The sequence below is a fragment of the Macaca mulatta genome, chromosome 15 (genome assembly GCF_049350105.2).
Source record: "Macaca mulatta isolate MMU2019108-1 chromosome 15, T2T-MMU8v2.0, whole genome shotgun sequence".
Lineage (NCBI taxonomy): Eukaryota > Metazoa > Chordata > Mammalia > Primates > Cercopithecidae > Macaca > Macaca mulatta.
Genome location: NC_133420.1, coordinates 23,163,528 through 23,189,505, shown reverse-complemented (window position 1 = coordinate 23,189,505; position 25,978 = coordinate 23,163,528). Strand labels below are relative to the sequence as shown.

Below are 25,978 nucleotides of genomic sequence, written 5' to 3'. Positions count from 1 at the left end.
TCCTTCAACTGGGATAATTCATTTTGCTTTACTAGAATTTTCAATGAAAGATTCAGGTGAACAGTTTTAAATTCATTTCCTTATTTTATGAAAGTTCTTGTTTTGGTACCGTAAGTTATTTTCTGCAGTTGAATGGCTAAGAAAAACTGAAGTTTCAAAACTTAAATATGAACCAGGGGAGAACTTCCTGTGCAAAACTTTTTTCTCTTTCAGAGCTAGCGGACTACATATCACTAAGAGACTCAAGCTGGTCAAAAAAAAAAAAAATCTAAATACTCCAGAGTCATTCCTTCTAAACTCATGTAATAACTGCTCTGGGACTCTGCCAGCTCCTAAACTCCTGTCCAATAGATCCAAAGCAAATCTTACTTCTTAAACTACTCCCTTTTGGAAAAGCTAGTATATCCAGGATAATTTAACAAAGAATTTCTGCGCATATTGGGAGAGGAGGCTGTTCAAGATAAGTAACAGGCCTTACATATAACTGGTATTTTCTACGAACTTTCTTTTGTTTCTGCTAACTTACACTAAAAACCAGTACTTCTGGTATATAAGGTGCTGGGGGACAACATATAAGGGAGTAAAGAAGCCCAAGGTTACTAAAAAGAATGCTATTATCAGAGGGGGTCCCACTTTCCTGGTTTTGTGCATCCCCAGAGTGAGAACGAAACTGCAAAGCTGCCTATGGCAGATGTTAGCCATGCTGCAAGGGGCTGGGAAGCTTTCCCAGGACCAGCTATTTCGTAGGGTTAATGCCAGTCCTAGAAATTTATCAACTGCTTCAAAGAGTCGGGAACTCTTCTCAGCAGTGCTTGCCTTTAAGAAAATCAAACTCTTCGCAAACTCTTAGCTTGTACTTTATAAACATGGCAAAACTTTAATACTAAGATTCATCCATTTTATCTGTTCCTTCAGCTCTGTCTTTCCTGGCCTAAATAATAAAGTTATAGAAAAGTGGGGTTTCTCACGTAACTAGGAGACTATCCCAAATAAACAAGTTGTAACACTAGTGACTATTCATTACATATACACACATGCAGAAAATGTACCCATTTAAAAAGCAACCCACTTAAAAAGAAATTAGCAATGGCTTAGTCTTATATCCCAAACTGTAAAGTATAGAAGTTCCCCCACAGAGGATGAGGTTGCCTTATCAATGGCCTCATGACCCCAATTCTATCTATAATTAACAGTAGTAAATAAGGTTTTGGCAGATAGCGAACTGGATTAAGGAACTGAAAATATAAACAACTTCTGTCAAGAAATACACAGAACAATTTTTAATGTAAATTTTATCTACGTACTGAAACGTAAATTTAATTTTTTTCAAGTCACTATAAAATTTAAATGAATCCCCCTTCTTCTGCTCTTCATCAACCACAACAATGAATTCACTGCAGTTCTCTCTCTCAATTACTTTCTCCATTCCAAAACATTTACAGCCACTTGCTACATACATGAAAACTTTCTACCTGAATTCTGCAAAGACACAAAAAAACAGTTGTCTGTGGACTGCCTCCCTTCTCCCTCAAGGCTATTTGCTCTAAACCTTCAAAGAAAATTTCTAACCCTTAGATTTGGGCCCCAGACTGTTCCTTACCTTCCCATGTCTCCATTTCATGCTTCTTGTAGTCTGTTGAAAAGTTCTATTGCAGCCATGAAGAAACAGAGATTACAGGACAAGTCCAGCTTGATGACTACCCTTCCGACACTTGGTCAATTTCTCTAAGCCGGGACTACGACAGTCATCCTCACAGGTCAGTTTACAAGCTGGTCATGTGATTACAAAGTTCAGGCTCTAAGGTCACAACGTGTATGGAGTTCGTTTATTACCAAAGGTTATCTAAGTGGAACTGATAGACTTATTTTCTTTAGTTAACAATACTGCTTAGCACGTCTTTCTGAAAACTATTATGGGAACCATTTCATGGGAAATTCTCTTCCAGTCTTATTTAAGCTAAGATCCTAAAATTAAAAGGCAGCATTTAAAAATAATTTATTTAAAAGGATTCTGGTATATGGGGTTTCTTTTCTTTTTTTTTTTTTTTTCAAGAGTTATTCTATGCTATAGTCTTCCGTACTGGATTAGAAAATTTAAAGCCAAAACCTTTGGCCTAAGGGAAAGACAAAACGGAAACTCAATGTTAGGTATGTAGGGTTTTTCTGGGGGGTATGGGGGACGTGCAGGAGTGGGATTCCCTGTTTTCTGTCATTATAATAAACAATGACAAGGCAAATTCCTCTAAGAAAATTAATACATAGAGCTAAGAGTTGTTTGCAGGGCTTACTTTAGCCCTTCATTTCCATGCTCTGGTTATCTATACTAGTTTGAAAGAATGCTCTGATTATACACATTAGTTTGGAGAAAGGAAACAGTCTGCAAAATCCTTTTACAAAGCAAAAGTTACTAATTTCACCACCCCCCATCCTCATCCTTAGCCAAAAGTTTACACCTTCAAACTAAGCTTCTTGCTTCATTCCCCTAAAACTCGGAAGATCTTAAACAACATCATGCTATAGCTTCCCTGATTCGTGAACCACACCAGCAGCATGCAGCAGAGTGTATAACACCAAGTGTGCACATACACACTCATACCTTACCACAGTACCCCAAAGGCTGGCAAATTGGAGCCACGTGCTAATGGCACATGATGTCAAACATTCAGCTAAACATTCAAGTATCAGGACACAATAAAAGCGCAAGTTCCACTAAGAAGGTGGAATGGCCCCAAGAGAAACTGATTCCTGAGGATAAATGTTTTTTAATTGTGTCAAATGGTTCATTCTATGAAATCTCCCCTCCCAATTTAGCTTTAGGAATAACTTAAAGGCTATGCACACTTTACAGCAGTATTCCAGGAAAAGGAGACCCTTCCTGGAGTAGGACTGGAATCTGTCACTTAGCAGCCATATAACTGAATGGCAAATATTGCTACTACCATTACTAGAGGGCTTTTCTAACCAATAGAGAGCATTAGGGTCATCTTACAAAGTAGGGCCTAAAGAGAAAGTGACCAATGATTTAGAGGAGGAAAAAGGCTACAATTTGTCTAAAAATAAATATTCTGCCACTGCCATGACACACTTTACTCCATCATAAATATACTGACCAGCTTTCCCACCCCCACCCCAACCCCATAGATTAATATTTTCTTCTCAGTCCCTGTGGATTGAATGTAGTTCTTAAATGATTTTAGTAAAGTGACTACAAATAGAATGAGGGTGGAAAAAATGGAAGGGGAAGGTCCAGAAGCAAAAAGCTACTCAATTGGAAACACTTAAAGGGCAGCTCTCTGTCTCCCTGAAGGATATGGATTTATTAGAAATATCTGTACACAACAGAGGTGTAGTAGGCCTCTGTGCTTTATTGCACCAACTTTTGGAGGACAAGATGAATAAGGAGCTATTAGTCTAATTTCTGCTACCAAGACTGAAGCAGATACCTTGATTTTCAAGATGAATCCAACTAGCAATCCTTGATGCACCCATAAGCCTGAGAACAAATCTTTAACATAGCTTAATGAGACAATTAAGTTTTATCTTTGGATATGGAGCCACATTTCTTCAGCACTGTCAGTCCCACAAGTTTTTTGAGAGCACTTTATAGACTCTACTGGGAGGAAGAGGGAAGAGAAGATGAACACACACCACAGTGCCCATGTGAATGCAAAAGATGAACTCTAAATCTTATTTATTTATTTAATTTTTTGAAACAGGACCTCACTCTGTCACACAGGTTGGAGTGCAGTGGCGCAATCGCGGCTCACTGCAGCCTCCACCTGGGCTCAAGCGATCCTCCCGCATAAGCCTCCCACATAGCTGGGACTACAGGGGACTACAAGCACGCACCACCATGCCTGGCTAATTTGTAAAAATGTTTTGTAGAGATTGGAGTCTATGTTGCCCCGGCTGGTCTTGAACTCCCGGGTTCAAGTGATCCACCTGCCTTAACCTCCCAAAGTGCTGGGATTACAGGCATGAGCAACCACACCTGGCCTAAACACTAATTTTTAACTGCGGCTCCAAGTAAGATTGTTTAGCTGGGGACGCGTGTGCACATCAGTAGTTCCAGCTGTTCAGGAGGCTGAGGCAGGAGGAAGGCTTGAAGCCAAGGGTTTGAGGCTGCAGTGCACTGATTGTGGCGTGTGAATAGTCACTGCACTCCAGCTTGGGCAACAGAGTGGACTCATCCCTATTTAAAAAAAAAATAAAAAAAAGAGAGAGAGAGAAGAAAAGTCATTTAAGATTAACAGAGCTACTGGAATTTATAAATGGGAAGAAGAGAGAAAACAGGAAATCAACATTTTCTACTTGCTAATACTGGCTTTGAAATGTGGAAAAAAAGTAGATGAACAAAATTATAAATCCAAACATACGAAGCATTTGCATACTGCAAATCTAATGGAGTCCAAGTTATTAGTTTTTAAATTCAGTTCTTTATATAACATCCTTCGTAAAAACGAAACCAAATAAAAAAATTCAAAAAGGAGGGGCAGGGTAAAATTAAAAAAAAAAAAAAGGGAAAGAGAGAAAAAAAATAAAATAATAAGATTTATTGTTTCTCCTCAGCATCTTCCTTGGTCTCCTCCTTCACCGAAAGAGCTTTTAGCTTTTCCGCCACTTTTTCGGCATGATCGTTTTTTGCCCGATCTTTTCTTTTCTCTCTCCAATCTCTTTCCTGCATTCTTCAAACTTTGTTTTGAATTTCTGTGCATTCTCAGCATTCAGGAAGCGGATGGCCAGCAGCTCTGGCTTGGGGCACTCGTCATTCCAGACTCAGGCATGGTCATTACCCACGTTGGGTTTCAGCTCCACCATTGGCGTGATGCAGCGGCGGGCACAGATCTTCCGGGTTTTGTCCCTCCTCATGAGGAGGTGGGTGGTTCCTTTCTCCTTGTGCTTCAGGAGCTTGACGTCACCAGTGGCTCGCTCCTTCCATTCAGGGAGATCGTTCTCTGAGGCAAATCACAGTTTCGCCCCCATTTTAAAAAGTTCCTCTTCGGCCGCGGGCGATGGCTAACTCCTGTAATCCCAGCACTCTGGCAGGCTGAGGCGGATAGATCACCTGAGGTCAGGAGTTTGAGACCAACCTCGTCAACATGGTGAAACCCCGTCTCTACTAAAAATACAAAAATTAGCTGGGTGTGGCGGCGGGCGCCTGAGGCAGGAGCAGAGATGGCGCCATTGCACTCCTGCCTGGGCGACAAAAGCGATACATCGTCTCAAAAAAAAAAAAAAAAAAAAGTTCCTCTTCATCTTCCCCCAGCGTTTTAAAATTTCTTGCTCAGGAAGAGAAACTATTGGCTCAAACTGAGGGTCATGGTTGGACTCGTCTGCATTCTCAATGGAAGTATCCTGGTCCTCCTCAATGTCCTTGGCAGCCGCCATGAGGGCGCAGCGGCGGCGGCGGCGGCGGCTCGGCTGAGTCGGTCATCGCTGGCTCCGCGGCCTCTCGGCGACTACTCATAGCTCCTTCCCTCTGCGTCTGGCCACGGAGTCCAAATTATGAATGGCAGAACCTTAGTTAACCACCAAGAGGTTGTTTCCACTTTCATTTTAAAGATGGACAAGCTGAAGCTCAAAGAAAGGAAGAGGCAGGAGTCATCAGACCAATAGAGAAGAAAATCAAATATCCTAGTCCTCTATTCCACTAAACCACGTATCTTGAGGACAGGAAAAGGCAAAGCCTCTTTTGAGATGTTTAACACCATTCCCCATATGTTTATTCAAACAGACGCTCTCAAAGATGACTGCAGATTTTGAGGCTGAAGGGGTAATGTGAATTTAGTCCTTCAGGGTAAAACAAAAGACAGCAAATCTAGTGGCCACATGATCAGTAGAATCATTTCTGCCTTATTTGTTTTTAAGAACCCTTCAATGAATGTCTGATGCAAAGTGAAAGCCAGGTGACCATTTTCAAGGAGAGGGACTTGTATTCATTTTAGAAAATCAGGACCATGCAGCAAATGTTTAAAATTCCTTTTTAAACTTACAGAGGTTAAAACAAAAAACAAGAGCCCAAGATCTCTGGTTCTCATCTGTCAGATCCTTGATACAGACGTTCCCTATGGCAAGGGAAAGAGTAATTTAATTCACCTAAATAGGAATAATGAAATCACAGTCAAATGAAGTTCATATTATCTGGAACTAAGAAGCAAAGCTCCTGAAAGTGAAAAAAGAATGAGAGCAACAAAGAACATCCTTGGATACAATTTCCAGTTATGCCTTCAACTCCTGGAGGTGGAAACAATTCATAGTTCAGGAAAAAACTCAAGAGTTGGAAGCTAAATAAAATATTCCAGAAACCAGGTTTTAAAAATCCAGGTCTACAAACACTCATGGAGTGTCTCCTATTAGCTAGGCACTATGCTGGTTATGTTGACATAAAATAATATTATGTGATCCTTGCCCTAGAAACACTCATCATCTGCTGACCTCTCTAACCTTATTTCTCACCACTCCATACTAACTCACGTGGAGTGCCCATAGACTAAACAGATAAATGACAGTATGATGTTATGAGTACTGTAACTAAAGTGGGTAAGAAAAGTGTTAAAGAAACAAAGATGAAGAAGCAATTCATTAGACTGAGGTACCACAGAGGGCATTACATTTGAGCTGAACCTTGAAGTTCCACAGGCAGATAAGTAGGAAAGGTATTTCAAGACCTGAAGGAAGAAGGAGAAGGACTAAAGATGATCTCAAAAGATTCTGTAACGCCAATGCTATGTAAGAGTAATATGACTGGCTGTGGGGAAAGAAAAAAAAAAAAAAAGACTGTTACAGAGTGTGCTTTAAGAAAAAAAAAAAAAAAAGGCTGGGTGTGGTGGCTCACACCTGTAATCCCAGCACTTTGGGAGGCCGAGGCGGGTGGATTACCTGAGGTCAGGAGTTCGAGACCAGCCTGGCCAACATAGTGAAACACCGTCTCTACTAAAAATACAAAAATTAGCCAGGCGTGGTGGCACACGCCTGTAATCCCGGCACTCGGGAGGCTGAGGCAGGAGAATTGTTTGAGCCCCGGAGACGGAGGCTGCAGTGAGCCAAGATCGCACCACTGCACTCCAGCTCGACCGACAGAGTGAGACTCTGTCTCAAAACAGCAAACAAACAAAAAAAACAAACAAAAAGACTGGCTGGGTGCGGTGGCTCACACCTGTAATCCCAATACTTTGGGAGGCCGAGCTGGGAGAATCACAAAGTCAGGAGATCAAGACCATCCTTGCTAACATGGTGAAACCCCGTCTCCACTAAAAATACAACAAATTAGCCAGGCGTGGTGGCGGGCGCCTGTAGTCCCAGTTACTCAGGAGGCTGAGGCAGGAGAATGGCGTGAACCTGGGAGGCGGAGCTTGCAGTGAGCCAAGATCACGCCACTGCACTCCAGCCTGGGCGACAGAGGGAGACTCTGTCTCAAAAAAAAAAAAAAAAAAAAAACCCAAAAACAAAAAAAGAAAAACAAGACTATTATAGAGTATGCTCATACAGGCTCAGCAAGATGGCTCACACCTGTAATCCCAGTACTTTGGGAGGCAGAGGTGTGTGGATCATTTGAGCCCAGGAGTTCAAGGCCAGCCTAGGAAACATAGCGAGACCCCTGTCTCTGTGAAAAATTAGCCAGTATGATGGCACACACCTGAAGCCCCAGCTATCCTAGCTGAGGTGGAAGGGTTGCTTGAGAGCCTGGGAGGTTGCAGTGAACTGTGATCATGCCACCCCACTCCAGCCTGGGCGGCAGAGCAAGATCCTGCCTCAAAAAAAAGAACAGCCTCATGTTAACAACCAAATGCAATATATGTACTTTTAGATCCTGATTTGAACCAAACAATTGTAAAAAGACATTTTTGGGACAATCCAGGAAATTTAAATATGTGTAAGACATTTAATTAGATAAGTTTCCTACCTCCAAACTGAGGAACCTGGAAAAGGTGAGCTTTTCCTCCATTTAAAATTTCTCACAATTCCCCAGTCAAGATTTTATCCATGAATTTTTAAAGTATCCCAATCAAGAACAGATTATAATATGAATAAATAAGTCCTTTTTGAATGAAAAGAAAACAAAGGAATCAGATACAGAGCATATAAATATAAATGCAGTCAACTATTGTGTCTCCTGAGAGGTCTAAACAAGTTGGGACTTAATCATCACATATGGCACCCATGACTGTTTACCTTCTTCTCAATTAAGACCCAGATTGGCCCAGAGATTAATGCAAATAAATACTCTAGCTCTGAACACAGCAACAGCTCAAACTGCTGTTAAGCAACATGTGAAGCTGAAGTAAAAAAAAGATCAAAGTTGTAAAAAGCAAGTCTCAAACTTGGGGCAGAGTAAATTGACAGGCTTTCTCCTTTGGTGCTGCTGTAAAGGTAGACCACTTGAAGGTTAGTTGTTTCCAAGCCAACTCTGGTTTCAGCCCTGACTTCTCTGGTTGTTTCATTTGTCCATACATCCATCTATGTGACCTAGAGACAATGTCAGATGACATAGGAAAAGACTTCTATCCAAAAAGAACTCAGTTCTATGTGAGAACTCTGGAAAAAGGCAAGATAAAATACCCCCAGTGAGTGTGGCATGATCTCATTGAGTCCCATCAGTGGTTCCCAGGAACCTAAGGTACAAAGGCCCACACTCCTAAGGCCCTCCCTCTATAACCCAGCTCTTTCCAACTTCTTCAGCTTCATTTCCCACCACTCCTTGTAAGTACCCATTACTCCAGCCATGCTGACCCACTTACTTATAGTGCAAATATTATACTAAGCTATTCTATTTGCCTGGAATAACTCTTCTCACTATTTCCTTATAGTTTCCACTCCCACTTACTGATCTTACTGGACTCAATTTAAAAATCCCCTCCTCTGTAAAATATTTTAAGACTCCATTCTCCCAGACTTAAAATCAGACAAAGTCAAATTGCACCCTTCTTCCATGCTGCCTGGATCCCTAAAATATACTACGACATTACTCATCAAGTAGTATTTTTATTTTACAATTCTATCCTTTCTTATTAATCTCATGTACTCCAAAGAGTCAAGCCCAGGGCTGTCTTCAGTTTAGTATATAAAAGGCTTTCATAATACGTTAAAGCAATTAGATGGCTCCTCGAGAGGTGTGTGTGTTGTGTGGGTGGGGTGCAGTTCTTCTGCTGAACTTCTTAATAGTGCATTCATATTCTTCTTCATTTTCACATTTTCTAACTCTTTGATCTTACCTCACAAAAGGTTTTTTCCCCTAGACAAACTCTACTTCAGAGTCTCCCATGTGTCAGGCCCTCTGTTAAATATACATTTTCTGATTTAGAAGCCTACCTGAGACTAAATCTTCCAACAATGAAGGGCTGGTACTGGTAGTCAAAGGTTCCTGATCAGTATGTCATTTGCCGGGTTCCTGCATCAGTGTAGAACCACATGTTGCTGATGATCTTTTGATTAACATATATAACATATGTATCTGTCACTGGATTCCAAAATATGAGACCAAGGACTGTGCCCCATATTTTTGCCAACCAGTGTATCTCCAGTGCTTGAATATTTGTTGACTGAAGGAAGGAAGGAAGGAGTTGCTTCAGAGAGCAGCAACATAGGAAAGGGAGGAAAAAAACCCTTCAGGAATACAAATAGACCACCTTAGGCCAGCCATTCCTGCAAAGCCAAAACCAGTTTTCCCAGTCCCAATTCCAACTCCAGTAAATCCTACCCATACACAGATCTCTCCTCTAATTGAGGGATTGGCTGTAATAAATCTGACAAGATCAGTTCCAAACAGCAAGTGGCAATCCTACCTGCACCAATTCTATCCCTTTCTACTCTACTAAAAATTAAACTCTCTAAGGATAGGCACAGGTAAAAGGACAACAGGGGCTTATGCAGTCTTTCTTTAGGGTAGAACTTGGCTCCTGATGGCAAAGGAATCTATTTTTATCAAACAAGAAATAACGCACATAATCCCAATCTGAGTCAACTACACTCAGCAACTGAGCCTTATCCTAGGTCCTGGAGTCAGGAACTGCTCCCCTGAATCTCACATCCTGATATCCAACTGCCTCCTGGGCATCTCCACCTAGATGTATCCATCAATAAGCACCTCAGACAAGTCCAAACCTGTTTTCCTTTAAAAATCTTTTCCTCTTTCTGGGCTCCCTGTTGAGTGAAAGGCATCAACCACTCAAGCCAAAAACCTGGCACTCTTTCCATGGCTCCTTCCTCCTCTTTGACTACACCCACATACAACCTTGTCATAAATCCTGTCTTTTCTACCCCCTCAAAAGTAGCTGAATCAGCTACGCTGAAGAGGTATTTACTAAAAAAAGATGGGATAATTTGAGCATCACTTAAAAATTATTAAATAGGGCACAGTGGCTCACACCTGTAATCCCAGCACTTTGGGAGGCTGAGGTGGGTGGATCGTTTTGAGTCCAGGAGTTCAAGACCAGTCTGGGCAATATGGCAAAATCCCATCTCTACCAAAAATACAAAAAATTAGCTGGATGTGGTGGTGCATGCCTGTGGCCCCAGCAATTAAGGAAGCTGAGATGGGAGGATTGCTTCTTGAGCCCCAGGAGGCAGAGGTTGCAGTGAGCAGAGATCGTGTCACTGCACTCCAGCCTGACTGACAGAGCAAGACCCTGTCTTGAAAAAAATAATAATTTTTAAAATGAAAAAAATATTAAGGGGAAAAATCAATATTTATCTTGCCTTTCCTAGATGAATTATACCACAGGGTAATAAACAGCTGTGGATAAATTTCTTTATAGAAGCATTCCAGCTGATAAATAAATGAGACATACTGGAATTAGAATAACACTGTGAAATAATAGATTCTAGATACCAATCATCAAATGCTGCTACATTACAAAAAGAGAGAACAAGACAGTACATATCTTCTGATGGAAGAACTCAACACCCCCATGAAGTAGTCTTGCCAAAAATGTTGGATCTGAAGGTTTGAAGTTGACTAAGTCTCTATATCCATCTTCTAAAATAAAAGAACTACAAAGTTCAAAAGAACACATTCATCTACATTACAAGGATGTAATCGGCAACATCTGGGTGTGGTAAATTCAACAAGACAAACCACCAGTGTATCTTAGAGGGCAAAAAAGATGGAGGAGAAATCTACAGATTAGGAAGACTAACCTGGGCAACAAAGTGAGATCCATCTTTACAAAAAATTTGCCAGGTGTAGTGATGCATGTACCTGTAGTCCCAGCTACTTGAGAGGTAGGAGTATCACTTGAGCCAGGAGTTCTAGGTTACACTGAGCTGTGATCATACCACTGTACTCCAGCCACTCCAGCCTGGATGACAGAGCGAGAGTGAGACCCTGTCTCTTAAAAACAAAAAACCCTCGCACCACTGCATTCCAGCCTGGGCAACATAGCACGACTCTGTCTCAAAAAACAAAAGCAAAAAAACACCAAACAAACAAACCCCACACTTTTAAAGGATAAGGATACATGTTGGAATATTAACAAATGAAATAATGATACTTAATACTTGCTTCAAAATAAAGTGGAAAATGAATGGGTGGAAGTATGAGTGGGACAGTGTTAGCCATTGGATGATGGTTGTTGAGGCTGGTACATGGCTTCATTATACTACTTTGTATTTCTATTTTTGTTTTATAAAAATTAAAGCACACAAATAAATCTTGAATCCATCTATTTGTTTCTGTCATCACTCTCACAGTCTTGGCCACCACTATCTCCCATCTGGCTTATTTCAGTAGCTTCTTTTATGGGTATGTCTTGTTTGCTCCTTGCTTTTTCCTTTCTCTTTTTCTGCATCACCTTCCTGCAATCCATTCTCCATCCTGGCTGCGAAGACTCAAGTAAAACCATGCCAGTTCTACTTAAAACCTTTCACTGCCTTCAGAATAAAGCACCTTCCCAACCTCATAAGAGCCTTCCTCTCCCTTCTCCCTTCTCATATTCCCAATGCTCTCAGCAAATAGTGCTATTTGCAGTTTCCCAAATGCGCCTTTGCATGTAGTGTTACTTCTGCCTGGCTAGTTTCCATGAATTATTTAATTCTCAGCAAATTCAGGCATGACATCTTCTAAGAAATCTTCTGCTACTCTTCCCTGCCCTAAAGGTTCCAATTCTATGAATGTCCACTGTTTCATCCCTTTGTGTGCCTGCCTCCATGTGTCCATGGGTCTGTGAATATTCCAAGAATAAGGGACCAGGGTTTGATTCATTTTTGTATTCCTGGAATCTATCACAGAACACAGCAAAAACGGGTACTTGATATATGTCTGATGGATTTAAAAAAAAAAAAAAAAAAGGCCTCGGTTTCCAAGAAATCCATCATTCTACAGAAGGAGCTAAATAAAATAAGGGGCAGCCTGGAATTACATACTTAGGAGTCAAACTTGGTATCAAATAGCAACTATATAACATGCATTAATTTTGTAAACTTGGGCAAGGCACTTCAGTTCTCCTAAGTCTGTTAAATGGGAACAGTGATTCTTCAGGGTTATTGATAAATAAGTATACAGTTCAAAGCAACTAAAATTATCTTTAACAACACAACCCTATGTTCACATGACAGTGAGATAATTTAACAAACTCCAAGAACACAGGGTATGTGCCATCACCCACTGGCAGCTCCTCTGAACCCAAAGGCCATGGGCACCTCTTGTCAATAGGAACCTATCTCTGCTTGGTAAACTGAGGAAAGAGGATACTGCTTCCTTGCTACTTTCTAAGTTCCTGTTCCCTCTCTGTATATAGTCACTCATCTTTCTCTTTGGTGAATCCTGAAATATTATTCAATCCTGGACTTTGGAACTCAAGTTTTTGTTAGTTTAACCTTTAAACATGTTGAGTAAAGGGAATGGGTATCAGAGATTAGGATACACACTCCAGCACAAGGGACAATAAAACTTCATGCTGCTCCTGGACATCCTGGAACTGCAACTCAGGCCCCATTCTCTCAAGCTCAGGACTTTTTATTTTTTCTTTTATAGAAAGAATAAGCTGGGCATGGTAGCATATCCCTATGGTCCCAGCCACTCAGGAGGCTGAGGCAGAAAGGTCACTTGAGCCTAGGAGTTCTGGGCTATAGTATGCTATGCCAATCTGGTGTTCCACACCAAGTTCATCTTCAATACGGTGATCTCCCAGGAGCCGGGGACCACCAGGTTGCATAAGGCGGGATGAACTGGCCTAGGTCAGAAATGGAGCAGGTTAAAACTCCCATACTGATCAGAAGTGGGACTGTGCCTGTCAGTAGCCACCGGATTCCAGCCTGGGCAACACAGTGAGACCCCATCTCTTTAAAATTAATAAATAGGAAGATAGAATAAAAGAGAGGTTCGGGCCGGGCGCGGTGGCTCAAGCCTGTAATCCCAGCACTTTGGGAGGCCGAGACGGGCGGATCACAAGGTCAGGAGATCGAGACCATCCTGGCTAATACGGTGAAACCCCGTCTCTACTAAAAAATACAAAAACCTAGCCGGGCGAGGTGGCAGGCGTCTGTAGTCCCAGCTACTCGGGAGGCTGAGGCAGGAGAATGGCGTGAACCCGGGAGGCGGAGCTTGCAGTGAGCTGAGATCCGGCCACTGCACTCCAGTCTGGGCGACAAAGCGAGACTCTGTCTCAACAAAAAAAAAAAAAAAAAAAAAAAAAAAGAGAGGTTCAGCAAACAAATTCTAGGGTTAAATCGAGTTTCAAATTTTGGATCCTGTAAATTTACTAGCTATGTGACTTTAGGTAAATTGCATAACTTGTCTCAATTTCCTCATCTATAAAATAGGTTGTTAGCATTACCTACCCCATGGGGTCTCTGTGAGAACTGAAAGAGATAATCTTATGAAAAATGTTCAACATAATGCCTGGCAAACAGTAAATTTTCAATAACTTACAGTTAATATTACTTAGAATAATGTTTCTCATAAAATAATACCTGGGAGGGCACGGTGGCTCACACCTACAGTCCCAGCACTTTGGCAGTCTAAAGGATGATCGCTTGAGGCCAGGAGTTCAAGACCAGCCTGGGCAACATAGTGTAACCCTATCTATACATACATACATACATACATACATACATACATACATACATACATAAGCAAGCTAGCCAGCCAGCCAGCCAGGCATGGTGGCAGACGACTATAGTCCCAGTTACTTGGGAAGCTGAAGCATGAGGATCGCTTGAGCTCAGGAGGTCGAGGCTACAGTGAGCCATGATCACGCCATTGTACTCCAGTCTAGGAGACAGAGCAAGACCCAGTCTCAAAAAAATAAATAAATAAAATAATTTCATGCTTAGTAGGGGGAAAAATGACAGCCAGAAAACAAAATTTAAAAAAGAAAAAAAGCACTTTCTAAATTTTATTTTTATTTTACGTTTCAGGGTACATGTGCAGCATGTGCAGGTTTGTTACACAGGTAAATGTGTGCCATGGTGACTTGCTGCATGTATCAACCAATCACCCAGGTATTAAGCCCAGCATGCCTTACTTATTTTTCCTGATGTTCTCCCTCCCCCGCCCCCCAACAGGCCCCAGTGTGTGTTGTTCCCTTCCCTGTGTCTGTGTGTTCACATTGTTCAGCTCCTACTTATAAATGAGAAAATGCAGTGTGTGTTTGTCTGTTCCTATGTTAGTTTGCTGAGGATAATGGTTTCCAGCTCCATCCAAAGGAGCTGCAAGGGACACAATCCTGTTCTTTTTTATGGCTGCATAGTATTCCATGGTGTAATGTACCACATTTTCTTTATCCAGTCTATCATTCATGGGCATTTGGGTTGATTCTATGCCTTTGTTATTGTGAACAGTGCTGCAAAGAACGTATGTGTGCATGTAACTTTATAATAAAATCATTTATATTCCTTTGGGTATATACCCAGGAATGGGATTGCTGGGTCAAATGGTATTTCCGGTTCTAGGTCTTTGAGGAATCACACACCGTCTTCCACAACGGTTGAACTAACTGACATTCCCACCAACAGTATAAAAGCATTCCTATTTCTCTGCAGCCTCACCAGTATATGTTATTTCTTGACTTTTTAATAACCACCATTCTGACTGGTGTGAGATGGTATCTCATTATGGATTTGATTTGCATTTCTCTAATGATCAGTGATGTTGAACTTTTTCTGCTATGTTTGTTGGCTACATAAATGTCTTATTTTGGGAAGTGTCTGTTCATGTCCTTTGCCCACCTTTTTAATGTGTTTTTCTCCTTGTAAATTTGATTTAAGTTCCTTGTAGATTCTGGATTACACCTTTGTCAGATGGACAGATTGCTAAAATTTTCTCCCATTCTGTAGGTTGTCTGTTCACTCTGATGATAATTTCTTTTGCTGTGCAGAAGCTCTTTAGTTTAATTAGATCCCATTTGTCAAATTTTGCTTTTGTTGCAATTGCTTTTGGTGTCTTCATCACAGAATCTCTGTCTGTGCCTATGTCCTGAATGGTACTGCCTAGGTTTTCTTCTAGGGATTTTATGGTTTTGGGTTTTACATTTAAGTCTTTAGTCCATCTTGAGTTGATTTTTGTATATGATGTAAGGAAGGGGTCCAGTTTCAATTTTCTGCATATGGCTGGTCAGTTCTTCCAGCGCCATTTATTAAACAGGGAATCCATCCTTTCCCCATTGCTTGATTTTGTCAGGTTTATTGAAGATCAGATGGTTGCAAATGTGCGGTCTTATTTCTGAGTTCTCTATCCTGTTCCATTGATCTCTGTGTCTGTTTTTGTACCAGTACCACGCTGTTTTGCTTACTGTAGCCTTGTAATCTAGTTTGAAGTCAGGTAGCCAGATGACTCCAACTTTGTTCTTTTCGCTTAGGATTGTATTGGGTATATGGGCTCTTTCTTGGTTCCATATGAATTTTAAAATAGTTTTTCCTAATTCTTTGAAGAATGTCAATGGTAGTTTAATGGGAATAGCACTGAATCTATAAGTAACTTTAGGTGGTATGGCCATTTTCACAATACTGATTCTTCCTATCCATGAGCAAGGAATGTTTTTCTATTCATTTGTGTCCTCTCTGATTTCCTTGAGCAGTGGTTTGTAGTTCTCCTTGAAGAGGTCCTTTACTTCCCTTGTTAGCTGTATTCCTAGGTATTTTATTCTCTTCATAGTAATTGTGAATGGGAACTCATTCATGACTTGGCTCTCTGGTTATCTGTTGTTGGTGTATAGGAATGCTTGTGATTTTTACACACTGATTTTGTATCCTGAGACTGCTGAAGTTGCTTATCAGTTTAAGAAGCTTTTGGGCAGAGATGATGGAGTTTTTTAGATACAGGATCATGTCATCTGAAAACAGACAATTTGACTTCCTCTCTTCCTATCTGAATACCTTTCTTTCTTTCTCTTGACTGATTTCCTGGCCAGACCTCCTAATACCATGTTGAATAGGAGTGGTGAGAGAGGGCATCCCTGTCTTGTGTCAGTTTTCAAGGGGAATGTTTCCAGCTTTTGCCCATTCAGTATATGATATTGGCTGTGGGTTTGTCATATATGGCTCTTATTATTTTGAGGTATATTCCTTCAATGCCTAGCTTATTGAAAGTTTTTAACACGAAGGGATGTTAAATTTTATAGAAGGCCTTTTCTGCATCTTTTGGGAGAATCTGTGGTTTTTGTCTTTAGTTTTGTTTATGTGATGAATTACGTTTATTGATTTGTGCAGGTTGAGCCAGCCTTGCATCCTGGGGATGAATCCAAAGTGCTCATGATGGATAAGCTTTTGATGTACTTCTAGATTCAGTTTGCCAGTATTTTATTGAGGATTTTTGCATTGATGTTCATCAGGGATATTGGCCTGAAGTTTTCTTTTTTGTTGTATCTCTGCCAGGTTTTGGTATCAGGATGATGCTAGCCTCATAAAATGAGTTAGGGAGGAGTTCCCCCTTTTCAATTGTTTGGAATAGTTTAAGAAGAAATGGTACCAGCTCCTCTTTGTACCTCTGGTAGAATTCAGCTGTAAATCTGTCTGGCCCTGGGCTTTTTCTTGGTTGGAAGGCTATTTATTACTGTCTGAATTTCAGAACTCATTACTGGTCTATTCAGGGATTCAACTTCTTCCTGGCTCATTCTTGGGAGGGTGTATGTGTCCAGGAATTTATTCATTCCCAGATTTTCTAGTTTACTTGCATAGAGGTGTTTATAATTGTGTATTTCAAGAGTTCAATACACCAAGCTGAGGGAAGAGGTGCTTTTGACCCTAAATAACTTTCCTTTCTGAATCTCAGGTTGGAGTGCTATTTGAAGATATTACCTGGAAGTATCTTTTTCCTGACCCATTCAGTAGTTTAGCCTTCTTCAAAACTTACTGTGGGGAAGGAGGAGGCAGGTACACTGGGCTTTGGAGTTAAACATGTTCAGTGTCCCACAGTAAGATACAGTAAGTTTCTTTTATCTCTGTGAGCCTCCACTTCCCTTACCAAAAAAAAAAAAATCGCATCAGGCCATTTTGGTTGAGAATGTATGTAAAATACTTATCATTATCAGTAAAGTACTTATCATAGGCCCAGCAAACCTAGCAGTAGTTATTATTTTCCTTACTTCCAGGACCGTGAGTCAGGTTCTCCACAAGAATCTCTGTTTTCAAGCCCGTTAGTGAGACAGAGTGCTTGCTTAGACATCCGTAGGGAAGAGATCCCCCAGAGGAGCCATCAAAGACTACTCTCCATTCTTTGCTCCAAAATTAGAGACAATTTAAGGCTGGGCACAGTGGTTCACACCTCTGATCCTAACACTTTGGGAGGCTGAGGCAAGAGGATTGCTTGAGGCCAGAAGTTTGAGACCAAAATTAAAAATTAAAAGAAAAAAAAATCAGCTGGGCATGGTGGCACATGCCTGTAGTCCTAGCTACTTGGGGAGCTGAGGTGGGAGGATCACTTGAGCCTAGGAGGTCGAGGCTCCAATGAGTCGTGATTACGCCACTGTGCTCCAGCCTGCACAACAGAGACCATGTCTTAAAGAGAGAAAGGGAGAGACAGAGAGAGAGAGAGAGAAGAGAGAGAGAGAGAGAATGAACTCAGCATTCAGAGCAGGTCAACACTGAGCCATTCCAATTCTGTGCTAAGCTGGGGATGGGTAGGTCAAGATGAATGAGGCAAGATCTTGTCCTTCAAGAGTTCAAGCCAGTGTTAGGGATAATGATATCTATCTTAGAAGAGGGACAAAATACAAGGTGTGCTCAGAGAAGAGGTGCCTGTGTCAGCTGGGGTTGCCAGTAGCTCACCACTATTTTCTTGGAACCTAATATGTATCTGATGAATGTCTGGAAGGGTTTCCCAGAGGAAGTGATAGCTGAGCTGTGCAGCTATACTGTTAGCTCCTTGTGTCCCAGAACCTTGTGCTTTTTGATAAGGTTTCCAAATAAAATTAATCAAGGAATTTAAAGCAGATGTCAAGTAACAAAGGATAGGTTTTCACTGCTGACTTGAACCACTCTTCTCTTCTGCCCCTCACTCTCATAGTCCACCCAGATTTCCAGGACCAACCTTCATTTGGAACAAAAGACAAGATTTACTCTCCATAGAACTGACCCTGGTCTCAGATGTGTAAGGACAAATCACTGTGGAAAGCAGAGAAAAAAACAGTTGAAGGACTGAGAGGAGACCAATGACTTCTAGAAAATGCTTTCCTGGGACTTCTTCAAGCATCCCTTCTTGATAAGCCTGCTTGGACAGATACCTCAGCATCTCTGCAGGACTTAAACGGCACTGTAGCTAAAGGGAAGAGTACCAGGAACATAAGCGGGGGAGCGCACATCTCAGCATTATGCAAAGGAACCTCATAGATACTCCCCTCTTCTCAGTTACTTAACTGTGTTAGCAGATGGGCCAGTTGCAAATCACACCAATCTAAGAATTTGCCTGCCAAGGAATTATACCCTTACAAATGATCCAATTTCAGTCACAACTCTTGTACTGTGGGTAAGGTAAACCCCCATATATCCTATCAATGCAATGCAAAGTAGTAGTTTGGGTTTTTCTTTCTTTCTTTTTCTAGCATCTTCAATCACACAACCATTATACAAATTGGTATAACATTTTGAGAGGTTATTTTTGGCATTATTTATTAAAGCCAAGCCCATGCTTTAAAATGCCCATGCCATTTAATATAGCAGTTCTAATTCTAGGAATGTACCCTATGGAAGTACTTGTACAGGAGTGAGAAGATATTCATGGCAGTACTGTATATAGTAGCTAAATAAATTTCAAAATTCAAAGCCAGGAATGGTGGTTTATACCTTTAATCCCAGCCTTTGGGAGGCTGAATAGGAAGGATCGCTTGAGGCCAGGAGTTTGAGACCAGCCTGGCCAACATGGTGAGACCCTATCTCTACAAAAAATTTAAAAATTAGCTGGGTGTGGTGGCCCATATCTGTAGTCCCATCTATTTGGAAAGGATCAATTGAGCCCAGAAGTTTGATGCTGCAGTGAGCTAATAAGTTGCTACTGCACTCCAGCCTGGGCAAGAAAGCAAGACCCTGCCTCTAAAATAAAAATTAAAAAAAAAAAATTAAAATTAAGGCCTGGTACAGTGGCTCATGCCTATAATACCACCACTTTTGAAGGCCAAGGTGGGCAGACTGCTTGAGCCCAGGAGTTTGAGATCAGCCTGGGCAACATGACAAGACTGTCTCTAAAGAAATAAATAAAAATAAAAAACACAAAAATTAGCCAGGCATGGTGCCACACACCTGTAGTCCAAGCTACTAGGGAGGCTGAGGTGGGAGGATCGCTTGAGCCTGGGAGGTTGAGGCTGCACTAAGCCGTGAGCAAGCCACTTGCACTCCAGCCTGGGTGACAGGGCAAGACTCCATCTCAAACAAAACAAAAAATAAACAAGTGAATAAAAATTAAAAGAAAAACTCAAACTTTGCAATCAATAGGAGGATGGCTAATAAATCTGTATAATACAAAGAATATTACTGGCATGTAAATAAGTCTATAATATCTTGTTAATGAAAAGAATCAGTTTGATCTCATTTACAAAAACATACATTTTAAAGTACATAAAAGTTTACAGATGGACTTCTGCCACTCTAGCCAAGATGGAGTAATGGGAACCAGATTTGGCCACCTGACTGGGGCAACTACGGAGCTAGACAAACCATATAAAACAATGCTTTTCAGGTACTGGACTTCAGACGGCAAAAGACAGTGACTCCAGAGAGAGAGGAAACAAACAAGGGAAGTCCTACAAATACCCACCGAAGCCCTGAATTTCTAGCCTAGAGCACAGGAAGGGAGAACCCAGGTAGAGCTCAATGGTTCGAGGAGTTGAGGATTAGAAGCGGGGAGTCCAGGAGGCCAGGGCAGCTGGAGTTCACAAATAAGAGGGCTAGCAGGGAGAGGGCTACGCAGAGAGAGCACAGCTGAAATCTGCAGAGGGGTCCCTCCAAGTCTTCAGCTGAGGACTGATCAGCGCACATGTAAGAGAAAAACTACCCAAATCCGGGGAAAGAATCATCATCAAGGAGCAGAGGGAACAATTCTGGGGCTCACATAGGGCCAAGAATAGTTTTTTTCTCCACCAGCCAGAATGAAAAACTTTCTAAGTTAGAGAATTTATTTCCTGACGGTCCTAATTAGCATGTATATATCCCCCAACAACTGGCCCTCGGGTATTCTAAGAGCACTGATTCACTTATCAGATTAGCTGTTTGTCCTAGTCAATCTATAAATGATAGAATCTAAGACAGGTGGTGATGGCAGGTTTGTGGCATGAGAGATGGATAAGTCAGCAGGAGCCAGAGAGGCAAGTCCAACAGGTTGAGAGAATAGATCCTAAAAACATACTCTGCCTTAGGCTCATCTTGACATAGACAAAAGTCCACCACTATATGCAAAAATTCCCTTTGTCAGCTTGGCACAAAAATGACTGTAAAGATAATATCATCATAACCCCTCCTCAATGAACTGGCTACCACAATGAAATTTTCTCTCTTTTTTCTTGGTGCTTTTCAAGTCTCTACAACTCTGCCCAAACAGACCTTCCCATTTAACATGTCCTTCTTCTTTCCAAGCGACACTCAAATGCATTAAAGATCACCTTGTAAGCCTATTCCTGGAAAAATGGCTCTTCACAATCTTATTTGCCCTTTTGGTCCCAGTGATACAACTGTGGATTCAAAGCCTGGTATTACTCTTTAAATGGTGTTCACTCAGTCCTGGTGAAGTTCACTTTTCACACAAATAAGATACTTGGATTCCACTGAATGTTTCTATTCAGATCAAGTTAATACAAAGTTGGAGAGCTTAGATCCTTTATCATGTAACTTTGAGAATTCTCAGATGAATGCAGCATAAAAAGAAACTGCTGAACTTCTAGGCTAAGACATTAAAAACTGCATAGAATGTAATTCCATCATTATAAAGCCCTAATTAAAAAGATAAACAAAAAGGGTAGGATGCTTTTTACAGTAAGTGCTTCACAACTAGTCATAATGATTTGAAAATCAACACTCAGCAAAATGATAATAGGCCTCCGAGAGGAAAGTGGAGTAGGCACATATAGTTGGTGTTCCAACGTGGGTACCAGGTACAAAACTGAGAAGTAAAATCCTGGTCTCTTAAAGGCCCATACAGCTCCTTTAAAATCCTGCGTGTATATATGGTGAATTCTATAGAGGTCAAACACTAGAAACTAGCAAAGGTTATTAAAATCAGTAGCAACACAGTATTTATTTCAACTGTTTCGTAATTCTAATTATCCCAACCTTCCAACTTTCTCCATTCTCCCACAGAACACCTAACAAATCCTTGTGAAATATAATAAGGGTTTTTGCTTTCTTTTTTTTACCCCCAGAATGATGCAAAACTTGGTAAGCAGACACTGAGCCCACAAGGCTTTTGTCAAAGAGCTGAACAAGAGACTGATCATAGGTCAAAATTTACATGTTCCTGGAATTCAGACAATTAAAAAGAGCAGTAGCCAGAATGCTTGGAGCCAGATAAACTTTGCCACTTAGTACTTGTACAATCTTTGTTTTTTTTTTTTTTTTTGAGACAGAGTCTTGCTCTGTAGCACAGGCTGGAGGGCAGTGGCACAATCTCGGCTCACTGCAACCTCCGCCTGCTGGGTTCAAGCGATTCTCACGGCTCAGCCTCTCAAGTAGGTGAGACTAAAGGTGTACGCCACCATGCCCAGCTAATTTTCTGTATTTTTAGTAGAGACGGGGTTTCACCATGTTGGTCAGGCTGGTCTTGAACTCCTGACCTCAGGTGATCTGCCCGCCTTGGCCTCACAAAATGCTGGGATTACAGGCATGAGCCACCACGCCCAGCTCATTTCTGTTTTAAAACCAAGTTTTATTTGGCCATAAAACTTGTTGGCAGCTCATGAAACAGAAATTTCCTGAGATATAAAAGAACTAATTGGCCAGGCGCAGTGGCTCATGCCTGTAATCCCAGCACTTTGGGAGGCCGACGTGCGCAGATCACTTGAGGCCAGCAGTTCAACACCAGCCTGGCCAACCAACATGGTGAAACCCATCTCTACTGAAAATACAAAAATTAGCCAGGCATGGTGGCACACACCTGTAATTCCAAGCTACTCCACTGGCTGAAGCAGAATCGCTTGAACCTGGGAGGCGGAGATTGCAGTGAGCCGAGGTCGTGCTAATGCTCTCTAGCCTGGGCGACAAAGTGGGACTCCATCTCAAAAAAAAAAAAAAAAAAAAAAAGAACTAGAATTAATCACAATCCCACAACCAAGCATAACATGAAATCCAGATATCATTACAGAAATGATGATCAGATCTGCATCTATACAAAGGTCTCACTTCTAAAAGGCAAAGACCTCAAAATATACACACATACTTATACACACACATATATTAGTATTTACAAAACATAAAGAGTTGCTAAAAATCAGTAGGAAAAAGACAAGCAAACTACCCAATGGACAAAGAATATGACCAGGCAAAGATGCCCTAATATGATTAGAATGAGTAACAATAAAAATTCAAAGTAAAGCAACCATTATAAACCATTTCTCATCAGATTGGCAAACAATTAAAAATAGTGATATATTTCAGTGGTGAAGTTTTGAAGAAATGGGTATGCACATACAATGCTGGTGGTTGATGTACAACTTGAAATCAACTTACAGGATCTACCAACATTTAAACTACACACGCTCTGTGACCCAAGAATCCCACTTCTCTCCATCTTAGAGAAATACACATGTTCACAAAAATATATGTATAAGGCACATTTATTACAATTTTTAAAAGTCAGAAGAAACCTAAATACTGATCAGTAGAGGAAGAGCCAAGATGGAGAGATGGTAACGAGATTAGAAACCAAACTTTTAGACTTCACCCAGGTAATCTGCAAGTCACTCATTCTAGATTTCAGCTAGGCTGCCAATTATTCAGCTAGTTCCTCCCTCCCATGGTTTATTAGCACCACATAACATCAAAGGAAAACACTCCAGTTTTGAGAACTAGTTTTGAAGATTCCAGGGTGGCCCTTATCCTGCATAAGATACCTCTTCAATGGCTGCAACTGGTATATTCTGCCTGGTTTTTGTTTTGTGGTAAATATTTTCGTTCTATTTTTGTATTTTATATAGTCAATTTCAGCAGCTGTAAGCCAGTGAACTGAATGGAAACACAATTAGCTAGCACAGGACACCCAGGAGTTACTATTTTGCCACTACAAATAATGCTACAGTGCAAGTTTCTGTACTTGCATCTTTTCTAATGTCTGATGAGTTATTTTCAAAGGAAAAAGTCTTAGGGCTGGGTTATGAAGTTGGAAACTACAGAAAGCTTTATGACTGGCTCCCTACAGCTTTGTCAGTTCCCCTAACGATTGGACCCATCCGAACTGCTGTGGGTGTCCTATAGTCCACCAGCAGAGGGCAGCATCCCCCAGACCAACAGAGCCTCAGGATGCAGACACTAAGCCTGGGGAGTGAAGAAAAGTGATCAGAAGACAAAGGCAAAATCACAGAACATGCTAACCAGGGCTTCCAAAATTTGGGAGGTATGGCAGGCCCTCGTTCCTGCAAGATAACTGGGATTATCCACAACTAGCAACACCTAACACTCAGTGTCCTTGATTCCTTAACTGGCACCAAGATAAAAAAGTCACCTCCTTTTAAACAGGTATATATACTGCTATGCTGGCCATGCCAAACCCTTTATCAACTAGAATCTTGCCACGCAACAAAGATTACTGAAGCCCTATCCCTGGGGAGACTAAACAGGGGATGCATTATGCTGCTGGCCTCATTTTGGCAGTTGCTGTTGAAAGACAGAATGGAAAGGGCAAACCTACATATCCATCACAAATGTCTGGTTTCTCATTCCCTTTTCTTGGCTTCATTTTAAATTGAGCTGGTGGCAAGGGAAGGATACTGTAGGCAGCAATGAGTTGAAAGGTAACCATGGCTGGGTACGGTGGCTCACACTTGTTATCCCAGCACTTTGGGAGGCTGAGGCAGGCGGATCACTTGAGGACAAAAGTTGGAGACCACCCTGGCCAACATAATGAAACCCCATCTCTACTAAAAATGCAAAAAATTAGATGGGTATGGAGTCATGTGCCCGTAATCCCAGCTACTCAGGAGGCTGCGGCAGGAGCATTGCTTGAACCCGGGAGGCGGAGGTTGTATTGAGCCGAGACTACACCACTGCACTCCAGCCCGGGCAACAGAGTGAGACTCTATCTCAAAAAATAAAAAAATAGAAAAAAGGGAAAAGAAAGGTAACTACGAGCCCAGAGCAGTTAGGTTATAGGTCAAAGAAAACAGAAATCATTGTGGTTGAAATGTCTCCAACAGTGTTCACTTTAGATCATTAACCAAGTGAGTCATCCTAAATTAATCTGAACTAAAGTTTGGGCCACTCAATATTTCAGCTCTTGAGGGTCTAGGGAAATACCACATCCTTACCTATCAAGAGGCCAGACACAACTATTATTTACCATTTGGTCACTGCCACTGATAATGCTAACTTCTCCCTGGAACATTTATATGATCTGTATCACAGCCCACACTACAGTCATAATAAATAATACAGCATTAGTGAGAGTAGAAAAGCAGGCTCTCTTATACCCTGATTGCAGAATTGAGGTGGTAGGAGAGTAGGGGTCGCGGCAGTATTTACCACCATTTGGGGGATGACGAATTTAGTAGCACCAAGATTCAAATGGATAAACTCTTTCACCTAGAAATTCCACTTCTAGGGTTTTATGCTACAAAAGTAATGCCATAAGTAAGTAAAGTATTATACCAGGATATTCACTGCAGCCCTGTTCATAATAGAGAACAAATAAAAACAATCCAATTCCCACCAACAAAAGATGAATGAAACAAATTCTGGCATATCTATTAATGCAACCATTCATTAAACAATGAGACAGATCTATGAATCCTATCATGGAACAATCTCTAACACAAATTAAGTGAAATAAAACAAGCTACACAATTAAGTATGTAATTTTAATTAAAAAAAATTTTTTTTTGAGACAGGGTCTCCCTCTGTCGCCCAGGCTGGAGTGCAGTGGCGCAATCTTGGCTCAATGCAACCTCCACCTCCTGGACTGAAGTGATCCTCCTGCCTTGGCCTACCAAGTAGTTGAGACTACAGGCACCTGCCACCACACCTGACTAATTTTTGTATTTCTGTAGAGACAGTGTTTCACCGTGTTGCCAAGGCTGGTCTCAAACTCCCGAGCTCAAGCAATCTGCCCACCTTGGCCTCCCAAAGTGCTGGGATTACAGGCATGGGCCTGGACTATAATTTCTACTTTTTTTAAAAAACTGCATGTTTGGAAAGTGTAGAGTCAGAGTATATATCAGACTGCCCAGGTTTCAATTTTGGCCCTGCTGCTTACTAGAAGTGTGAAGTGTGATTTTACACTTCATCCTCAAACTTCAGTTTCCTTATCTGTAAAATGGGGAGAGGGGCACATATTGCCTTCAAAGGATTATGATGAAAATTCAATTCATTTATTTTATTGGCTGGCCAAGATGGCTCACGCCTGTAATCCCAG

At 41.2% G+C, this 25,978-nt stretch overlaps 1 protein-coding gene and 1 pseudogene across 5 annotated transcripts in view; both read right to left on the bottom strand.

Annotated features, from left to right (window-relative positions):
* NR6A1 (nuclear receptor subfamily 6 group A member 1) overlaps positions 1 to 25,978 on the bottom strand; it is a 254,770-nt gene that overhangs the window by 73,881 nt on the left and 154,911 nt on the right. Inside the window, exon 1 of one of the 5 annotated variants that reach the window (XM_028834861.2) lies at positions 1,601 to 1,745. The exons of the other annotated variants lie outside the window; for them this stretch is intronic. Coding sequence (XP_028690694.1) covers positions 1,601 to 1,616 — 16 coding nt within the window. The 5' untranslated portion in view covers positions 1,617 to 1,745. Of the gene's footprint in view, positions 1 to 1,600; positions 1,746 to 25,978 lie in introns of those variants that run through there. 5 annotated transcript variants of the gene reach the window in all.
* On the bottom strand, positions 4,428 to 5,524 carry LOC693910 (ran-specific GTPase-activating protein-like; annotated as a pseudogene).